The sequence below is a fragment of the Monocercomonoides exilis genome, assembly GCF_001643675.1.
Source record: "Monocercomonoides exilis strain PA203 chromosome Unknown scaffold8-1962414, whole genome shotgun sequence".
Lineage (NCBI taxonomy): Eukaryota > Preaxostyla > Oxymonadida > Polymastigidae > Monocercomonoides > Monocercomonoides exilis.
In genome coordinates this window covers 1,673,284-1,690,954 of record NW_027150553.1, presented here as the reverse complement: position 1 = coordinate 1,690,954, position 17,671 = coordinate 1,673,284, and the positions used below count along the sequence as shown (strand labels likewise).

Genomic DNA, 17,671 nt, shown 5'->3' with positions numbered 1-17,671 from the left:
GAAGCATCTGATTGCTTTGCCTTCTTTTGATACGCAGCATCGTCATTTTCTGCAAATTGTGTTGAATTCCACAAATTGCACACAACTTTAACCCCGCATCAATTTGCTCATTTTTACGAATTGCGCATGTCTTTTGCATGTTTTCGTTCGATTTTTGTTTTTGCTTCGTTGCGCTCAAATTTTGCACGAGGCATGGAATAATATGAGCGCATGGCTTTGTGCTAATTTCTTCCAGAGTCTTATGGCCTTCCAAGTCGCATGCGCGTTATGTGCCGATTTGTTTGGCATGGATGAGCATTTGTGATAAGGACACAAGACGATTGCCTTCAGAATTATCTGGTTTCGGGTCGGATACCCATTTTGGCATGAGCCCTTTGCATGTTGGAGTTGCAGCACTCATTTTGGGGTCTGTCTAAGAGCGGCTGCTTACAGAGGCTGTGTGCTGCAATTTTATCAGCCGCTCAGCTGAATTATAGCCCTTCTGCAGAAAGCCACGAAAACTGAATTTATGCAGTCCATTTGATGTGTTTTGTGAGCAGATGGCATTGGAATGGGAGTTTGGAACATGCACAAACATTCCCTATGGCAGCTCTGCGGCAGCAGAGAAGAGAGAAAGAGATAGAAGAGAGAAAGAGAGAGAAAGAGAGAGAGGAGGGATGTCTTTCTTGATGCGTCAGAGTGCCTGGCAGGCATTTGCTACAACAAGCGTATTTGCCGGGTTTGTTTTATCTTTTTTAATTTTAATTTTTTATTTCTTTTTTTTCTTTTTCTTCAGCGGAAGCACACAGATGTCTAATTGCACAGAGAAAGGTGCAGAGAAAGGAGGAGAAGAAGAAGAAGGAGAATGAGAAGGAGAAGAAGAAGGCGAAGGGGAGGGCAGCGCGATGTGTCGAGGTGCTTTTCTGGTGGAGTGGCAGTAGAAAAGGGCTAAAAGAGTATGTGTGAGTGAGTGGGCGGTGCAAATATCGACAGAAGGAGAACAAGAACATAAAAATAAATAAAAATTTAATATAAAATATAAAATATATTTTATTTTTATTTAATTTTTATTTATTTATTCTTTTTGTTGAGTTGTTTGGCCTTTGAGTGTTTGAGGGTTAATTATTTTGTGAAGCGAAGGAGATGAGGAAGAGGAAGAGAGGAAGAGAGAAAGAGAGAGAGAGAGAAAGAATGGAAATGATTCGAAAGGCAGTTGAGATGATGAAGGATCTACGATGGAATTTCCAAGTTTGTGCAAATGCTTTATTTTATTTTATTTTATTTTATTTTATTTATTTTTTCACTTATTTATTATTGTCATTTTGTTGTTATTCAGCTGTTTCTGAGGATTCTGTTTGGGCAGACGCTGAACAGTCATTGATTTGTTGAAGCAACACGAAAGATCAGAAAAGAAGAAAAGGATGATTATTCAACACTTCCTAATTAGGAACAGGAAAGCATAGAAGTGAGCTCGTTGTTTGTTTTATTCTCACCGGAAAATAACATTCATTTCCACACAACTGCAATTGGTTTTCAGCCAAATTAATTCATCATCATCATCTTCTTCTTCTTCTTCTTCATTTACAGTAAATACAAAATGTTTTATTTGTCCAAAGAAATTCGATGAACAGAATTACAAATCAAATGGAATGAAAGGACTTAACATTGGATGATGGTATTTGAGGAGAAGGGGGGTGAAAAAGAAGGTGTGCTGATGATTTTCAATGAGTTGAAGAAGAGACTGTGATTTTTGAATTTGGAGAGAGGAAATGTGAATTGGAGCAAAAAGGAGGGATTGATTGGAGGGAGTGGAATGAGAAGGTGGGTTGAGAGAAAGGGAAAAGAAAGAGAGAGAAGAGAAATATTTTTGATGAAAAGATTCAAAAGTGAGGAGAAAGTGTTTTGAAGATTATTTGTGTATGCTCCATTCTATTAATTAAAAGAGGCATTTTGGAAAGGAAAAGCTGCAAAATGGAATGAATTCAGCTGGCTTTATTTTATTTGGAGAGGATGAAAGCGATGAAAGCGATGAATTGGCAATGAAAGTGGCAATGCTTTGACAAAAGAAAAAAAATAATAGAGATTGAAGGATTATCAAGGTGTTTCTATTTATTATCATTTATAATTATTTATAATTTTTTGTCATATTATTTGACCGATATTTTCAATGATTTATTACATATTTTTATTTTCACATTCATTATCCATTCTTTTTTTTTTGAAGGCTTCTTCAGAAATCAATGAGAGAACAAGGAATGAGGAAGATTAACAGAAGAAGACAACTGAAGGGCAGTTAATGGATTCAGCGGAAGAATGACTTGAAGGAATCTTTGCTATCACAAGGCATTGGCAGAGAAGAGGGCTTTTTGATATTTGTGAGAAGTTTCTGTTTTGTGAGCAGCAGAAGGGGAAGGAAAGGGTTATTAGGGTTATTAGGGTCATTAGGGTTATTAGTGTTAGCTGGGTTATTGGGATGATGAGGAATATTTCATTGAAGGGATGGGGAAAGAGAAGGGAATGCGGATGAGAGATTGTTTTGTGGGAAGAGGTGGATGGGGCAGTGGAGGAGCGGAAGAGAAAGGAGAGGAAGAGAAAGAGGATGAGAAGAAAATGAAGAAGCGGAAGTTGGAGCGGAAGTTTGTGAAAATAAAATGGTGCAGGGGTTTTCATATTTATTATTGAAGTTATTTTGATTTTTATTTCTTATTTTTTTTATTTTTTATATATTATGTTTTTTGATTTTTTTGTATTATTAAATATGTTTTTTAATTGATAACAGGGACTTTTGCGTGAATATTCACAAACGAAGAATGTGAATGGAATAAGGTTAGGAGCGAAAGATGGAAACAAAAGGAAAAACAGAGATGTGGGAAAAAGATTCATTTCAGAAGAGGCAGAAGAGATAGAAAAATGGGCACAGCCATATTGGGTTATTTTGCGATATTTTTCTAAGAGGGGAAAGGAAGAGAAGGAGTTATTGAATGGAATATTTCTGTGAGTGAGTCAAGCCCCATTCCTCTCAACTCCCTCGATGCCATTTGCTTCTCTCTCCAAATTATCATTTTTCAACTTTTCAACAGCATCTTCAGATTATTCACCTTCAACAACTACGTCAACCCAAGCCTCATGTTTTATGAGCAGTTGCTCCTTTTCATCAGTCTGCAATGCATATGATGGCGGGATTGTTCCTTCTCTGAACAACCCCTTTGCATCTCTGACAGCTTCAAACACCTCATTCGTTGGGTGTTGTCGGACAAGAAATATTGAATGCATTGGAGAAAAAAACGATAAGTTGACTCCAGGGAGACAAAACGCAACGGATAATGGAGTAAATTCATTTATTTGGTGCGAATGGAGTGGATCGAAGGCTACTGAGAAGAGTGAAGATTATTCAAATCAAGCCTCGAATGGAGGAGCAATATTCATGCACACCTTAACATCTGGAACACTTTCCATTTCTCACTGCGCATTCAACGAGTGTTCTTCATATTGGTGTGGTGGAGGGATAATGTGCAATACCATCAGAGCAGTGACTATTGAAAGCAGCACTTTGAATTGTTGTGTCTCCACAAATCGATATGGGGGAGGTGTTTATATCCTATCTGCTTCATTTTGTGCTCGGGTGAGTGGATGTGAGTTCAAAAACTGTCAAGCAATTGGATATGGAGGAGGGTTGAAATTAGAAAATTTTCAGGTTTCAGAAACAGGATGCATTGGAACAGAAAATGGAGAAGGGGAGAGTGCGTGTGTGTTTGACTGCAGCTTCACTTCATGCTCAGTTACAAATATATATGGTGGAGGCATGTGTTGTGCTACTGTTCCTGCGACACAATTCAAAATGAGGAGCATTCAGTTTATTTCATGTTCAGCACGGCAAGAGGGAGGAGGATTATTTTTGCAGCCAAATCGAGCAACAGCACCTGACAATAAACTATATTGCTTCTTCTTGTTTTTTCACGAATGCAGCTGCAGGGATGCAAATAATCCACGAGGACATGATGCCGAATTTGCAGATACATACAATCTGTATTTGGAATCAGGAAATCCATTTTATGAATGTTACACCACAAACACAGATGATAAGAGGGTGTGTTTAGCATATTATCCTTCAGGTACCTGGACATATGATCAAACATCAAAAAAGGATTGGCTGAAGGACAAGACGATATATGTTTCGGTGAATGGAAATGATAATTTTGAGTTGTGTGGGGCAAATGAAACATTTCCTTGTCTGACAGTGAAGAAGGCATTTGAAATGAGTGAGGTGCAGATAAACTTGGCAATCACGCTGCTGGATGGAAATCATCAAAGTGAGGCAACAACAATTGAGATTGGATCAAAGAAGATTTCAGTCATTGGGAAGGGAAGGGAAGCAGGTTCGATCGAAACAGGAGCACTTTCATCAACTGGAGCGCTGTTCAATGTATCAACAGGTCATCTGGGAATGAGAAAGCTGAAGATTGATTGTAACTCAAATGCAAATCCTTCTTCACCGAGTGTGGTTGTTGTGTCTTATAGAAGTGGAATATTTTCTCTTGAATTTTAAAGTAATTTTGTCAAATGAGAAATGGAGAAAAAATATATCTCAAAAGTTATGTATTATTTGTTGAAATCTTTTTTTTTTGATATTTTTATGTTTTGTTGGGTTTTGTGTTCAAATACATGTTTTCATCATTTCACGATAATTATTTGATTTTTTGTGAAATATCAAAATAATTTTACAAAAATGCAAACATTTTTCATCATGAAATGAAATTTTCAAATAAAAATATGAAACATATTATTGAATTGAAAAATTTTCCATATTTGAAAGTTTGAAATATTTTGAAAAAGAAATGAAACAAATGAGTTGAGATTAAGGAACTCTTTTTTTTCAATCAAATCTTAATCCTTGAAAATGAGACAATCAAAATTATTTGCTTAATATTACAAATTAACAAGTAATGAGAGAAAAAGCTGAATTAAATTTCTTTTTCTGAGAAATTGATTTCAATAAGAAAGTTCATTATCGAGATTATTGAATCTCAACGAAATAACACAAATTTCTTTGAAAAAGAAATAAAATAGTGTCGTTTTGTTGATGACTTTTTCAAATCCCAAAAAGTTTCTTAATAGTTTTGTTAATTATGGAATAGTTATTTGCATTGAAAATTCATATTGCAGCTCTAACTCATTTCAATTATTTTTATCATTGAGCAGTCCTTTTATTTTGAAAAGTCAAAAACGATATAAATTGGTTTTTGATGAAAATAATATTGAATGATAACATTGTTTTCAATGACGTTAACTCATTTCAGTTGAATTTCTGTGAATTTGTTTCAAAACACAAATTTGTTATAATCTTGTTTTGATTTTTCTCAGTTCAAAAATTAGTTCATTTTTTCTCAGAGGGCTCAATATGTGGAAAGTGATTTTTGAAAAAAACAAAAATGTTCCTCAATTCTTAAATTTAAAAAATATGTTAAGCTATCAATAATTTTGACAAATTTTTATTTTTGATTAATTTGAAGATATCTTTCATTCAAAATTAAATCAAACATCATTTCTCATTATTTCTTTTCTGGTTAAAATTTTTTTTCCGAACCAATTTTTTTTCAATTTTTTCATTAATATCAATAAAGTGTCATTATTGAAAGATCGATATTGCAGAAAAAGAAAATGAACAAAAACTCAAAGGTTATTATGAAAGGATTTTCAATCAAATTTATTTTATTAAAAATGAAGGATTTGATGGTTATTTGATATTCTGCAAAAATGTCAAAATTTTTGAGAAACAACAAAGCAATCACTGAACAAAATGCGGTCTCAATTCTCGTTGGTTTAATATTTGCATATTGAATTTTACTTTTTCTCTTTTTAAATAAAAAGTGTCTCTTTTTTATTCTCAAAGTTTCGATTATATGAATGAAAAAATCGATAAAATGTTTTGAACATTTTCAACGTTCGATAAATTAAAAATAATGTTGATGTTGAGAAAAATGAATATTTTCATTTTCCACAACCAAATAATGGGTGATTCTTTTTGAAATCATTTTTTTTATTGAACAATCTTTCGGTTTGCAAATTCTTCATTCTGTGAAAGAAAAGAATAAAAAAAGAGATGATATCACCGTTTCGATTCAGTGTCTTTCATTTGTCTCTCATATTGTTTTCATTAATAAACATCAATGTGTTGAACATTTCTTTTTTAATAAAGACATTTTTTTATTTGAAACTGTCCAGCTGTCTTCGCTATGGAGAAAAAACTTATGATTTCAACAATAATCACCCAAAAGATTTGTGAAGAGAATATTCATTTTGTTTTGTCACTTCGTCTTTTTCATCAAAAGAAATTGACAATTCTCTGAACAAAACCAACTTTCTTTGAATTGTTCAGTTTTTCATCTGTTCCAAAATAATTTGGAATGATTTTTATAATTGTTGATTCTTGGTATCAGAGTTTGTCTTTTGGCTCTTTCTTTCTCTTTGTTTTCCGATCATATTCATTCAAACATTTTAAAAAGAAATCAACTCCAATTGTATCTTTCACTCATTTTGAGCATTTGAACTCCAATGTCATTTGGAGAAAAGATTCTTTAATAATGATTATTTTCATTTATATTTTCCTTCTCGATATTTCCCATTTTTTCTGAAAGATAGCATTTGAATTTTTTAATAAATAAATAATACTATTTGAAAGAAAAGTGTTGAAAAATAAGTGCCTGTTTTGTGAACCTGTTGAAAATAATGAGAAATCATCAAATATAGATTGGATAAAAAATAAAAAAATTGAAAGAGAGATATTTATATTTCCTTTCATGCAATTCAAAAAAAAATAGAATTGAATGAGGAGAAATGTGTGAAAGAAGCATTTTTGGTGAAGAAATGAAAAACAAGAAGATTTGTGTGATATTTGAATAAGGTGAAAAAGAAGAAGAAGAAGAAGTTAGAAATTTGATAAAATCTTCCCTTTTCCTTCCCTCCTTTCTCTTTGATTTCTCTTGTTTGCCAATCTCCCAAGCTGCCCTTCACACACAATCTTCTGTGTCTCATCTCTTCTCATTTTTTGTGATGTGATTGACAAAATATGAACTCCCCAAAAAAAGAGAGACATTTCCATCATTCTCTTCCTCCAAACAAATATTGCTCTTCCATCTCAATCAAACATCCTCCTTTTTTAAACCATCTTTTATTTCCTCTCTTTCTCTCTCTTCCACTCATCCCTTTCCTTTTCCAGTGATAACACTCTTTCTCCCTCCCCTCTTTCCACACGCCATCGCTCACAGGTCATTCAACCCCTCAAATTTTCGATTTCTATTTTTCTTTTTCTTTCTCTCTCTCAATATATATATAACTCACTCTAAACACACCTCTCATCAGAATTTCTCCCCAAATTTGTGTTTTGCTCCCTCAATCCCCGTTTCCCTTCCTCCTCCCTCCTCAAACAAATTCAGAACTTGTTCAGAGGAAACATTGCTTGTCCTTTTCTGTTCCAATACGAAATCAGCCTCCACTTCATGGCTCTCAATTTCCATCCCCCTTTTCTTCTCATAGCAAATGGCATTCTTGCACATTTCTCTCACAGATGCATTCCCTTTCCCTCTAAAAATGTGTTGTTCCCTCTGCCTTTGCGATGCTGTTGTCATCCCGTCAGATTATTCTGCAACTGTCATCCATTAATCGAGTTTCGTAGCCAATTGCAAGGCATCCAAAACACTGTGGCCTGCCGCCTGACGCTCGCAGTCGCTAAGCACCCCACTTCTATTTTCACCCAACCAGCCAATTGATAATTTTCTCATTGTGAACAAACATAATAATCTGTGTTTTTGATAGAATATTGTTGTATTTTCCACAAAATCAGACAGTGAGCAGAGGCATCTGTCAACACCACGAACTGCAGAAAATCATTGGTGCTCATGTCTCCACAGATCGCGAGCAAATGGCTTCCTCGCACCCTGCTTTGGGATATCTCAGCTCTCAGCCAAAATAATAATAATGATTTATCTTTTCTCCTTTCAAACCAACAAGCATCAAATAGATCGTCCTCCAACCCCGTCACGGCTTTCCTTGCTTTTCGTTGTCCCTGGTCAGTTGCTGCGCCCATCGAAATAAAGCACATCCCCCGCAAATATGTCCTCGTTCTGCTGTTCTTCAAACAACATAAAAATACGATGCCATTTCCAAAAGCATGCACAGAATGAGCAACAGCCATGAAAACAACAAACACACACAAACACATTTCACCCCATCACATCCCGCTTCACACTGCAAACAGCGTTGCGGCCATCAAAATATTCCGAATGTCTTGATCATAATACATACTTAAATCCTTCAAAACTATTGATAAAACAAGTTTTTCGATGAACAGACTCTCCGCACATCAACAAGCCATGATTATTGATATTTCATGAAACCGATGCAATTTGGAGTGAAACCAAGTCTGTGGCTGACAGATTTCAGAACATCCGAGTATTTTCATATAATTGATGTATTTTGTGAAATCTGAAATCAAAGATAGAAATTGAAACATAATTGAAAATCTTTTTCAAAATGAATTGTGCACGAATAAATATTTTTTTTTGAAAAATGCAATGCGTGTGTATTTCATTTTATTTTTGCCATTCATTAACAACCACTTTCTATCTTTTTTTGTTGGCCTTTCGTTTTTGAAGCAAGTTGAGCAGCAGAGGCAACGGAGTTTGAATGACTGTTGTTGTTTGAGCTTGCAATTGCTTTCTGTCTGCTGCTTGGCAGTTGCCACTACAAAATCCCTGCAAGCTAAATTATCGGGTGATGTTGAGTCAGGGGAAGCATGGAGATGCAAAAGAGGCAGATGCATTTGAGTTTGTGTGCCATGAGGCTAATTCGATATTTGATGAGCATTTCAGATTTTTCAGCTGATATGACAGGATTATTCGGGAAACTGGGGCGATGCTGAGACACAGGGTGAAAAAGGGGGAAGACACGAGAGAAAGAGAGATGCAATTCAACATTTTCAGAGGAACTGTTGAATGGAATGGGCAAAATGGCAGGGGATAATAAGATGTCATTGGACAACACGATGTTGTTGGAGAAGCACACTGGGTGTTTGGGCTTGAGAAAAAAAAATGATTCATTTTCAGTTCAATCTGATCTATTTGTCGAGCATAAGGTTTGAGAAATTGATTTATGAAAAAAGGAAGAAAGGAAGGCAGGCAGACGAAATGAATGATTATTTGAAGTTATGTCTTTGTGAGAACTTTCTGATGCACAATGATGGCTGCAAAAACAAAGAAATGAAAGCGATCTGTGCTTGATGTGCTGAGGAAGTTGCCTCAAGCAGAGACGAAACAGAAGAAGTACAGAAAGAAGAAGAAGAAGAAGAAGAAGAAGGTCTCCTGGCTCTGAGCCACTTGAGCTTGTGAGATGGAGTGGCATTGCTTGGGTGTTTGATGTTTGATGAAATTTTTGAGTTTGCATGAACTCAAAAAAAAAAAAAAATAATAAATAAATAGATAAATAAATAAATTGGAAAGTGGACAAGAAATTGCATTTGAAGGAGATTGGGGAGAGGAGGAAATACAATGAGCTGCACCACAATCTGACGCATCTGGAGTGCCAGCTGGTGTGGGAGTTTTTGATGAGCAGAATGTTGGAGGAGAGAGAATGAGAAAGTGTTGTTGTGAGAGACCGAAGATTTGGGAGAGATGTGCCAAAAGAATAGGAAGAGGCGTTGAGATGAGTGGATTTGACGAGAAAGGGGAGGAAGAAGGGGAAGAGAAAGGGGAAGAGTTGGAAGAGGGAGTTTTGTTTTGATGGGCAAATGCATTTGAAATTCTTTTTGTGGGAAAGAATAAAAAAAGAAAATAGAAAAAAGAAAAAAGAAAAAAGAAAAAAGAAAGCATGAACGGCGAACATTATAGAATATCCGATTGGAAATGAATGGAACGGAGAAATATAGCCACAGAGCAGGTTTTCAATTCTGGCATATGCTTCGATTTGAGGCAAGGTTAAGGCAAGAGAATGAGGGACTTTGAACTTGTTGGACTTATTAATCAACACTTATGATTTTTGATGGCAAATGTTTTTCCGAACAATTTCGATAAGACGAATTTTTGACAAAAGAAGAATTAGAAGAATATTGAATTGGAGCATCGAAAAGGATGCTTCAATCTTTCAGGTTTATTATCAATGTGTGCAACTCCTTCCTTTTTTAAATCAAATCTGATTTTTTCAAATGACAATTAATTTATTGTTCGTGTTTAAAAATTTGATGTTATGTCCAACGCCAGTTCATAAACATGGAACGTGAAAAGATGATTTTTGAGCACTTTTTGAAAATACAGTTGAAACGAATTGAGAGCGAATGGAGGAATTAATTAAAGAAAATATATGAAATGAATGGAAGAGGAAAGACTTGAAGATTAATACAAAATTTTGAAAAGGGGGAAGGGAAGAAGCAAAGGAGAGAGCGGAAAATTGATGATTTGATAAAAGAAAGATTCTGGCAAGAATTAGAGAAGACGAAGAAGAATGATGAAGACGAAGAAGATATTAACAAAAAATAGAATAAAAGAGAATATTAAATGAAGGCGAAGAAAGAAGGGAAAGAGAAGATGGATTATATGATTTTTTGAGGGATGCTTGAAGAAAAATAGAAAGAAAGAAGAAGTGGAAGAAATATTTATATGAGAGAGTTGTGGAACTCATCAGTTGAGATGAAGAGGACAGGGCTTGTGGTTGGGGGAGTGTGGAAGGAAGGGGAGTGTGGTTGTGGTGAGGGGGTGTGCTGTGGGGATGGGGAAGGATGTTGAGGCAGGGGCATTTGATGTGAGTGGGAGCATTGGGGTGTTGAGGAACATCACATTGAAAGGGTGGAGAAGAGGGGGAGAGATCTATTCAGGCAGGCTGTTTGGAGGGAAGGGATATGGAGGGGAGAAGGGTGGAGGTGAAGAAAAAGCGAGTGAAGGAGAAGGAGGAGAAAGAGGAAGAGGAAGAGAAGGAGATGGAGATGGAGAAGGCATTGAAGGGAGTATTTCGGTGAGTGAATCACATTTCTCTTCTTTTTGTGTCTCGTCAGCCCCATTCCTTTCGTCCCCTTCAATACCCCTAATATCCCTCTCCAAACTCACTTTTTTCAACATCTCGACAGCAAATGATGCATGTTCACCTTCAACAACTACGTCAACCCAAGCCTCATGTTTGATGAGCAGTTGTTCATTCTCATCTGTTAATGATGCATATGATGGAGGAATTGTTCCTTCCCTCAACAACCCCTATGCCTCTCTGACTGCCTCAAACACCTCATTTGTTGGGTGTTGCAGGACAAGAAATGTTGTTTGCGAAGGAACTAAAACTAATAAGCTGGCTCCAGGAAGACAAAATGAAACATTCAATGGAGCTAATACATTCACTTGGTGCGAATGGAATGGATCGAAGACAACAGGAGAAGCTGACTCGTATGCTGATGGAATATCTAGCGGAGGGGCCATCTGCATGTACAGTCAATCATCTGCCTCTGTGTCTGTTTCTCATTGCTCTTTCAACAACTGTTATGCTTATTATGCAGGAGGCGGTATTTATTGTTACAATATCAAATCTGTTGAGATTGTGAACAACACCTTTGATTCTTGTACTGCACAAAGTTATCGTGGTGGCGGGATGTTCATTCATACTATAAAATTGTGTGTTCGGATCAGCGGATGTGAATACCAGAATTGCAATGGAAGAGAATGTGGAGGAGGACTTTATCTTGATTATTTTAATGTTTCAGGAACTGATTGCATTGGAACAGAAAATGGAGGAGGGGAGAGTGCGTGTGTGTTTGACTGCAGTTTCACTTCATGCTCATTGACAAACAATGGAGGTGGAGGCATGTGTTGTGCGAACATTCCAATCACGCAATTCAAAATGAGGAGCATTCAATTTATTTCATGTACAGCACGGCAAGAGGGAGGAGGATTGGAGTTATATCCATACAGACAAGCATCACAAAATGATGTGATTTATTGTTATTTTTTGTTCTTCCATGAATGCAGCTGCAGGGATGCAGCCAATCCACGTGGGCATGACGTTGAATATGTTGATTATTACAATGTTTTTTTGAGCACAGGAAATCCGTTCAAGGAATGTTACACAACAAACACGAATGAACAGAGAATGTGTTATGCATACAACTACTCGAATGCAAACACCTGGTATTTTCAGCACACAGAAAAGAAGGATTGGCTGAAGGACAAGACGATCTATGTCTCGGTGAATGGAAATGATACATCTCCGCTTTGTGGGGCAAATGAAACAAATCCGTGTCTGACGGTGAAGAAGGCGTTTGAGATGTGTGAGGTGCAGATTAGTTTGACAATCACGCTGATGGAAGGGAATCACACAAGCGAGGCAACAACAGTTGAGATTGGAGAAAAGAAGATTTCAGTCATTGGGAAAGGGAGGACGGAGAGTTCGATTGGAACAGGAGCACTTTCATCTGTAGGAACGCTGTTCAGTGTGACGACAGGTCACCTTGGTTTATTGCACATGAAGGTTGATTGTAACTCAAATATAAATCCTTCGCCGAGTGTGGTTGTGGTGTCTGATGGAGGTGGGTCACTCTCATTGGAGGATGTTGTGATCACCACAAGTATTTCTTCAGGAAACTATGTGATGTCTTCGTCAGTGTTTGTGGTGCCGCTGTCGCAGCTGTCGATGGTTGGTGTGGAGATCATAAATATGAATGTCTCAAAGCCATTGTTCTCTGAGCCGGATCCATCTTCTCCTTCTCCTTCTTCTTCTTCTTCATTGCCGTCATCTGCACTGTATCTGACAGCCACAGCATCAGGAGAGAGCGTGCTGGCGAATGTGAAGGTGACGAATGTGAAGTTGACTGAAGGAGATGGGGTGGTTGTGGCAAAGAGTGTGAAGGCTGGAGAGACATTTGGGATGATGAGCACGAGAACAGAAGGGGGGCAGAGTGGTTGTATGTTTGGGAAGGGCGATTCTGAGATGAATTTTTGGTCACATGCGAATTTGGAGGGAGGAATAAAAAATCATAGGTGCGTTGCGATTTTGTTTCTGTTTTGCTGCAACTCGTGCAACCCACATAAAATAAGCATCATAACTGCTGCAAAACTCGAAATCTCCTGTTTTATCAAGGAGCAGAAAATCGGGTTTATTTGTGAAAAGGAAAGGAAGCAAGGTGAGTAATTTGATGGAACATGAACGATTTATTTTTTCTTTGAAAAAAAGAGTATTCGAATTATTTTTCCATTTTCGATGTTTTGCAGAAACAAAAAGTGGACAAGTTTCTTTATTGAATCCTTCTTTTTTTCTATGAAACAATTCATATGATTTTTATTTTTTCATTCATTGGCCAACTGCTTTTGAATGATTTTTTAGACTACAATAGTTATTAAAAATATATATGGGTGATTATTTTTGAAATCATATTTTTTCTTACAAAAATTTCGGTGCAAAAATTTTTCTTGAAAATCAATAAAAAAAATTGAAAAGTGAAAAGGCTTATTGAATGCATTTTTATCTTTGATTCGGATCAACCATTTGTTTTGAAAAACAATTATCATGCTTTTTCTCTTTTGAATTTAAATTTCTTTCGAAAAACTAACAATCTTTGAAAAATTAACACCCCGAAAAAAGATATGATTTCAAAAATAACCACCCATATCGATCTTTTCTTTTTCATGCTTTTTTTTTTTCAAATGTGATTTTCACAACAACATTTTTTTATTACAAAATGAAAAAATCAAACAGTTCCCTTGTTTGAAAAGAAATATGAAATTTCGGAACAAACTGTTGAAGAACTTCAAAAATGATTTGTTGATGAACAAACAAACAAATGGATAAATGAATGGATGAAAAACATCAAACAATAGTATTTTCACAACAACTGATGAATGGAAAAAAAAAAAATTATTCGATTTTTTTTTGTATTTTTGTCAAATAATATCAAACTCTTCTGATTTGTCAATCATTCATTTTCATTTTGACAGGGGAAAATAAAAATGAAAACAATTATTCATTGAGAAATCAGAGGAATTAGAAAATGGGTTCAATCTTAATTATTTAATGAAATATTTATCAAAATGAAAAATTAAAATTAAAAAATAGATCTCTTTTATAATGAAAATAATTTTTCTTCGTTAATGGTTTATTTTTTTGTCTTTATTTTCCAATTTCAACCAAAAGGCACTCAATGGCTTTCAAAGTTATGATTTCAAAATTAATCACTCATATTGATTTTTTCGAATTGAATGTTTGTTTTTTATTTATTTTGTTTTCTTCTTTTTTTTTATCAAAACAAATAATTCTTTCACAAAACGATGAAAAAGAAGTTTTTGAAATGCATCAACACTGATTTATTTGTTCCTTTTTTATTTTTGTTTTCCAGTCACACTTTTAACAGTTTATTTTGATGAGGGTGATTGCTTATCTTATCCCACAAGTTTTCTGTCAAAAACGTCGATTTGAAATTGAGATTGGGACACTTGGAAATGGACACTTGAAATTGATAACTACATAGTGACAGTTCATTATTTGACTTTTTTTGTCTCAAATATAAGGTTTGTTTGGTTATTGAAAATCCTATTTCACTTCAACTGAATATTCACAAGTCAATCTCGAAAAGCTGTATGATCATCCATTCTCCAATTTATTTTCTGATCTCATAACTCATTTTCCATATTCATCTCGATTATTTCTTTTCATTTGGTTAAATAAATGTGGATTAGGTTTTCTATCTCATTAAATAATAATTCATTTTTGAAATGTAGCAAATGTCATTAATGAAAAGGATATTTGTATTATTTCAAAAATTTTTGATCAAACTCATAAAACACCTCATGTTGATTTCAATGGAATATTTAATGTATTTTTAAACTTTTTATTTTCGATTTAATTAAATGTTGAAATATGATAATCATCAAAAAATTAGAAATATTCAAATAAACATTAAAATATTGCTTTTGCAACTTTTCATAAAGAATAATGATATAATTGAGACAATAAATCAATTCCATAATCATTGAATCAAATGAAAAGAAATAATCGAGATGAATATGGAAAATGAGTTATGAGATCAGAAAATAAATTGGAGAATGGATGATCATACAGCTTTTCGAGATTGACTTGTGAATATTCAGTTGAAGTGTAATAGGATTTTCAATAACCAAACAAACCTTATATTTGAGACAAAAAAAGTCAAATAATGAACTGTCACTATGTAGTTATCAATTTCAAGTGTCCATTTCCAAGTGTCCCAATCTCAATTTCAAATCGACGTTTTTGACAGAAAACTTGTGGGATAAGATAAGCAATCACCCTCATCAAAATAAACTGTTAAAAGTGTGACTGGAAAACAAAAATAAAAAAGGAACAAATAAATCAGTGTTGATGCATTTCAAAAACTTCTTTTTCATCGTTTTGTGAAAGAATTATTTGTTTTGATAAAAAAAAAGAAGAAAACAAAATAAATAAAAAACAAACATTCAATTCGAAAAAATCAATATGAGTGATTAATTTTGAAATCATAACTTTGAAAGCCATTGAGTGCCTTTTGGTTGAAATTGGAAAATAAAGACAAAAAAATAAACCATTAACGAAGAAAAATTATTTTCATTATAAAAGAGATCTATTTTTTAATTTTAATTTTTCATTTTGATAAATATTTCATTAAATAATTAAGATTGAACCCATTTTCTAATTCCTCTGATTTCTCAATGAATAATTGTTTTCATTTTTATTTTCCCCTGTCAAAATGAAAATGAATGATTGACAAATCAGAAGAGTTTGATATTATTTGACAAAAATACAAAAAAAAATCGAATAATTTTTTTTTTTTCCATTCATCAGTTGTTGTGAAAATACTATTGTTTGATGTTTTTCATCCATTCATTTATCCATTTGTTTGTTTGTTCATCAACAAATCATTTTTGAAGTTCTTCAACAGTTTGTTCCGAAATTTCATATTTCTTTTCAAACAAGGGAACTGTTTGATTTTTTCATTTTGTAATAAAAAAATGTTGTTGTGAAAATCACATTTGAAAAAAAAAAAGCATGAAAAAGAAAAGATCGATATGGGTGGTTATTTTTGAAATCATATCTTTTTTCGGGGTGTTAATTTTTCAAAGATTGTTAGTTTTTCGAAAGAAATTTAAATTCAAAAGAGAAAAAGCATGATAATTGTTTTTCAAAACAAATGGTTGATCCGAATCAAAGATAAAAATGCATTCAATAAGCCTTTTCACTTTTCAATTTTTTTTATTGATTTTCAAGAAAAATTTTTGCACCGAAATTTTTGTAAGAAAAAATATGATTTCAAAAATAATCACCCATATATATTTTTAATAACTATTGTAGTCTAAAAAATCATTCAAAAGCAGTTGGCCAATGAATGAAAAAATAAAAATCATATGAATTGTTTCATAGAAAAAAAGAAGGATTCAATAAAGAAACTTGTCCACTTTTTGTTTCTGCAAAACATCGAAAATGGAAAAATAATTCGAATACTCTTTTTTTCAAAGAAAAAATAAATCGTTCATGTTCCATCAAATTACTCACCTTGCTTCCTTTCCTTTTCACAAATAAACCCGATTTTCTGCTCCTTGATAAAACAGGAGATTTCGAGTTTTGCAGCAGTTATGATGCTTATTTTATGTGGGTTGCACGAGTTGCAGCAAAACAGAAACAAATTCACAACGCACCTATGATTTTTTATTCCTCCCTCCAAATTCGCATGTGACCAAAAATTCATCTCAGAATCGCCCTTCCCAAACATACAACCACTCTGCCCCCCTTCTGTTCTCGTGCTCATCATCCCAAATGTCTCTCCAGCCTTCACACTCTTTGCCACAACCACCCCATCTCCTTCAGTCAACTTCACATTCGTCACCTTCACATTCGCCAGCACGCTCTCTCCTGATGCTGTGGCTGTCAGATACAGTGCAGATGACGGCAATGAAGAAGAAGAAGAAGGAGAAGGAGAAGATGGATCCGGCTCAGAGAACAATGGCTTTGAGACATTCATATTTATGATCTCCACACCAACCATCGACAGCTGCGACAGCGGCACCACAAACACTGACGAAGACATCACATAGTTTCCTGAAGAAATACTTGTGGTGATCACAACATCCTCCAATGAGAGTGACCCACCTCCATCAGACACCACAACCACACTCGGCGAAGGATTTATATTTGAGTTACAATCAACCTTCATGTGCAATAAACCAAGGTGACCTGTCGTCACACTGAACAGCGTTCCTACAGATGAAAGTGCTCCTGTTCCAATCGAACTCTCCGTCCTCCCTTTCCCAATGACTGAAATCTTCTTTTCTCCAATCTCAACTGTTGTTGCCTCGCTTGTGTGATTCCCTTCCATCAGCGTGACTGACAAGCTTATCTGCACCTCACACATCTCAAACGCCTTCTTCACTGTCAAACACGGATTTGATTCATTTGCCCCACACAACTCAAAATTATCATTTCCATTCACAGAAACATATAACGTCTTGTCTTTCAGCCAATCCTTCTTTTCTGTGTGTTGAAATAGCCAGCTACTTCCCGTGTAATTATATCCATAACATACCCTCCTGCTGTCTGTATTCGTTGTGTAACATTCATGAAATGGATTTCCAGATGAATTAAAAAGTTCATAGCGATCATAATACATCACATCATGCCCATAAGGAGGATTGGCCGAACATTTGCATTCATGAAAAAATAAAAA

At 34.8% G+C, this 17,671-nt stretch overlaps 6 protein-coding genes across 6 annotated transcripts; 4 read left to right on the top strand and 2 right to left on the bottom strand.

Annotated features, from left to right (window-relative positions):
- Window positions 1-539: 539 nt before the first annotated feature.
- Window positions 540-848, top strand: MONOS_15890 (uncharacterized protein; the record flags this gene model as incomplete). Its single annotated transcript, XM_067868793.1, has 2 exons — window positions 540-718; window positions 776-848. 2 exons carry the CDS (start codon window positions 540-542, stop codon window positions 846-848), a joined length of 252 nt encoding a protein of 83 aa, XP_067733146.1.
- A 2,162-nt stretch (window positions 849-3,010) lies between these two features.
- Window positions 3,011-4,706, top strand: MONOS_16543 (uncharacterized protein; the record flags this gene model as incomplete). The annotated part of the gene is made up of 1 exon (XM_067869450.1): window positions 3,011-4,706. The coding sequence occupies one exon, from the start codon at window positions 3,011-3,013 to the stop codon at window positions 4,523-4,525; it is 1,515 nt and encodes a 504-aa protein (XP_067733145.1). The 3' UTR covers window positions 4,526-4,706.
- Window positions 4,707-8,818: 4,112 nt separating this feature from the next.
- MONOS_18576 (uncharacterized protein) lies at window positions 8,819-9,432 on the bottom strand. The gene has a single exon (XM_067871607.1). The coding sequence runs from the start codon at window positions 9,415-9,417 to the stop codon at window positions 9,082-9,084; it is 336 nt and encodes a 111-aa protein (XP_067733144.1). The 5' UTR covers window positions 9,418-9,432; the 3' UTR covers window positions 8,819-9,081.
- Window positions 9,433-10,734: 1,302 nt separating this feature from the next.
- Window positions 10,735-11,791, top strand: MONOS_16120 (uncharacterized protein; the record flags this gene model as incomplete). The annotated part of the gene is made up of 2 exons (XM_067869033.1): window positions 10,735-11,512; window positions 11,637-11,791. The coding sequence occupies 2 exons, from the start codon at window positions 10,735-10,737 to the stop codon at window positions 11,789-11,791; spliced, it is 933 nt and encodes a 310-aa protein (XP_067733143.1).
- Window positions 11,792-12,306: 515 nt separating this feature from the next.
- Window positions 12,307-13,134, top strand: MONOS_16119 (uncharacterized protein; the record flags this gene model as incomplete). Its single annotated transcript, XM_067869031.1, has 1 exon — window positions 12,307-13,134. One exon carries the CDS (start codon window positions 12,307-12,309, stop codon window positions 13,132-13,134), a length of 828 nt encoding a protein of 275 aa, XP_067733142.1.
- A 3,171-nt stretch (window positions 13,135-16,305) lies between these two features.
- On the bottom strand, window positions 16,306-17,216 carry MONOS_17164 (uncharacterized protein). The gene has a single exon (XM_067870058.1). It carries the CDS (start codon window positions 17,159-17,161, stop codon window positions 16,496-16,498), a length of 666 nt encoding a protein of 221 aa, XP_067733141.1. The 5' UTR covers window positions 17,162-17,216; the 3' UTR covers window positions 16,306-16,495.
- Between the last annotated feature and the right edge of the window lie 455 nt (window positions 17,217-17,671).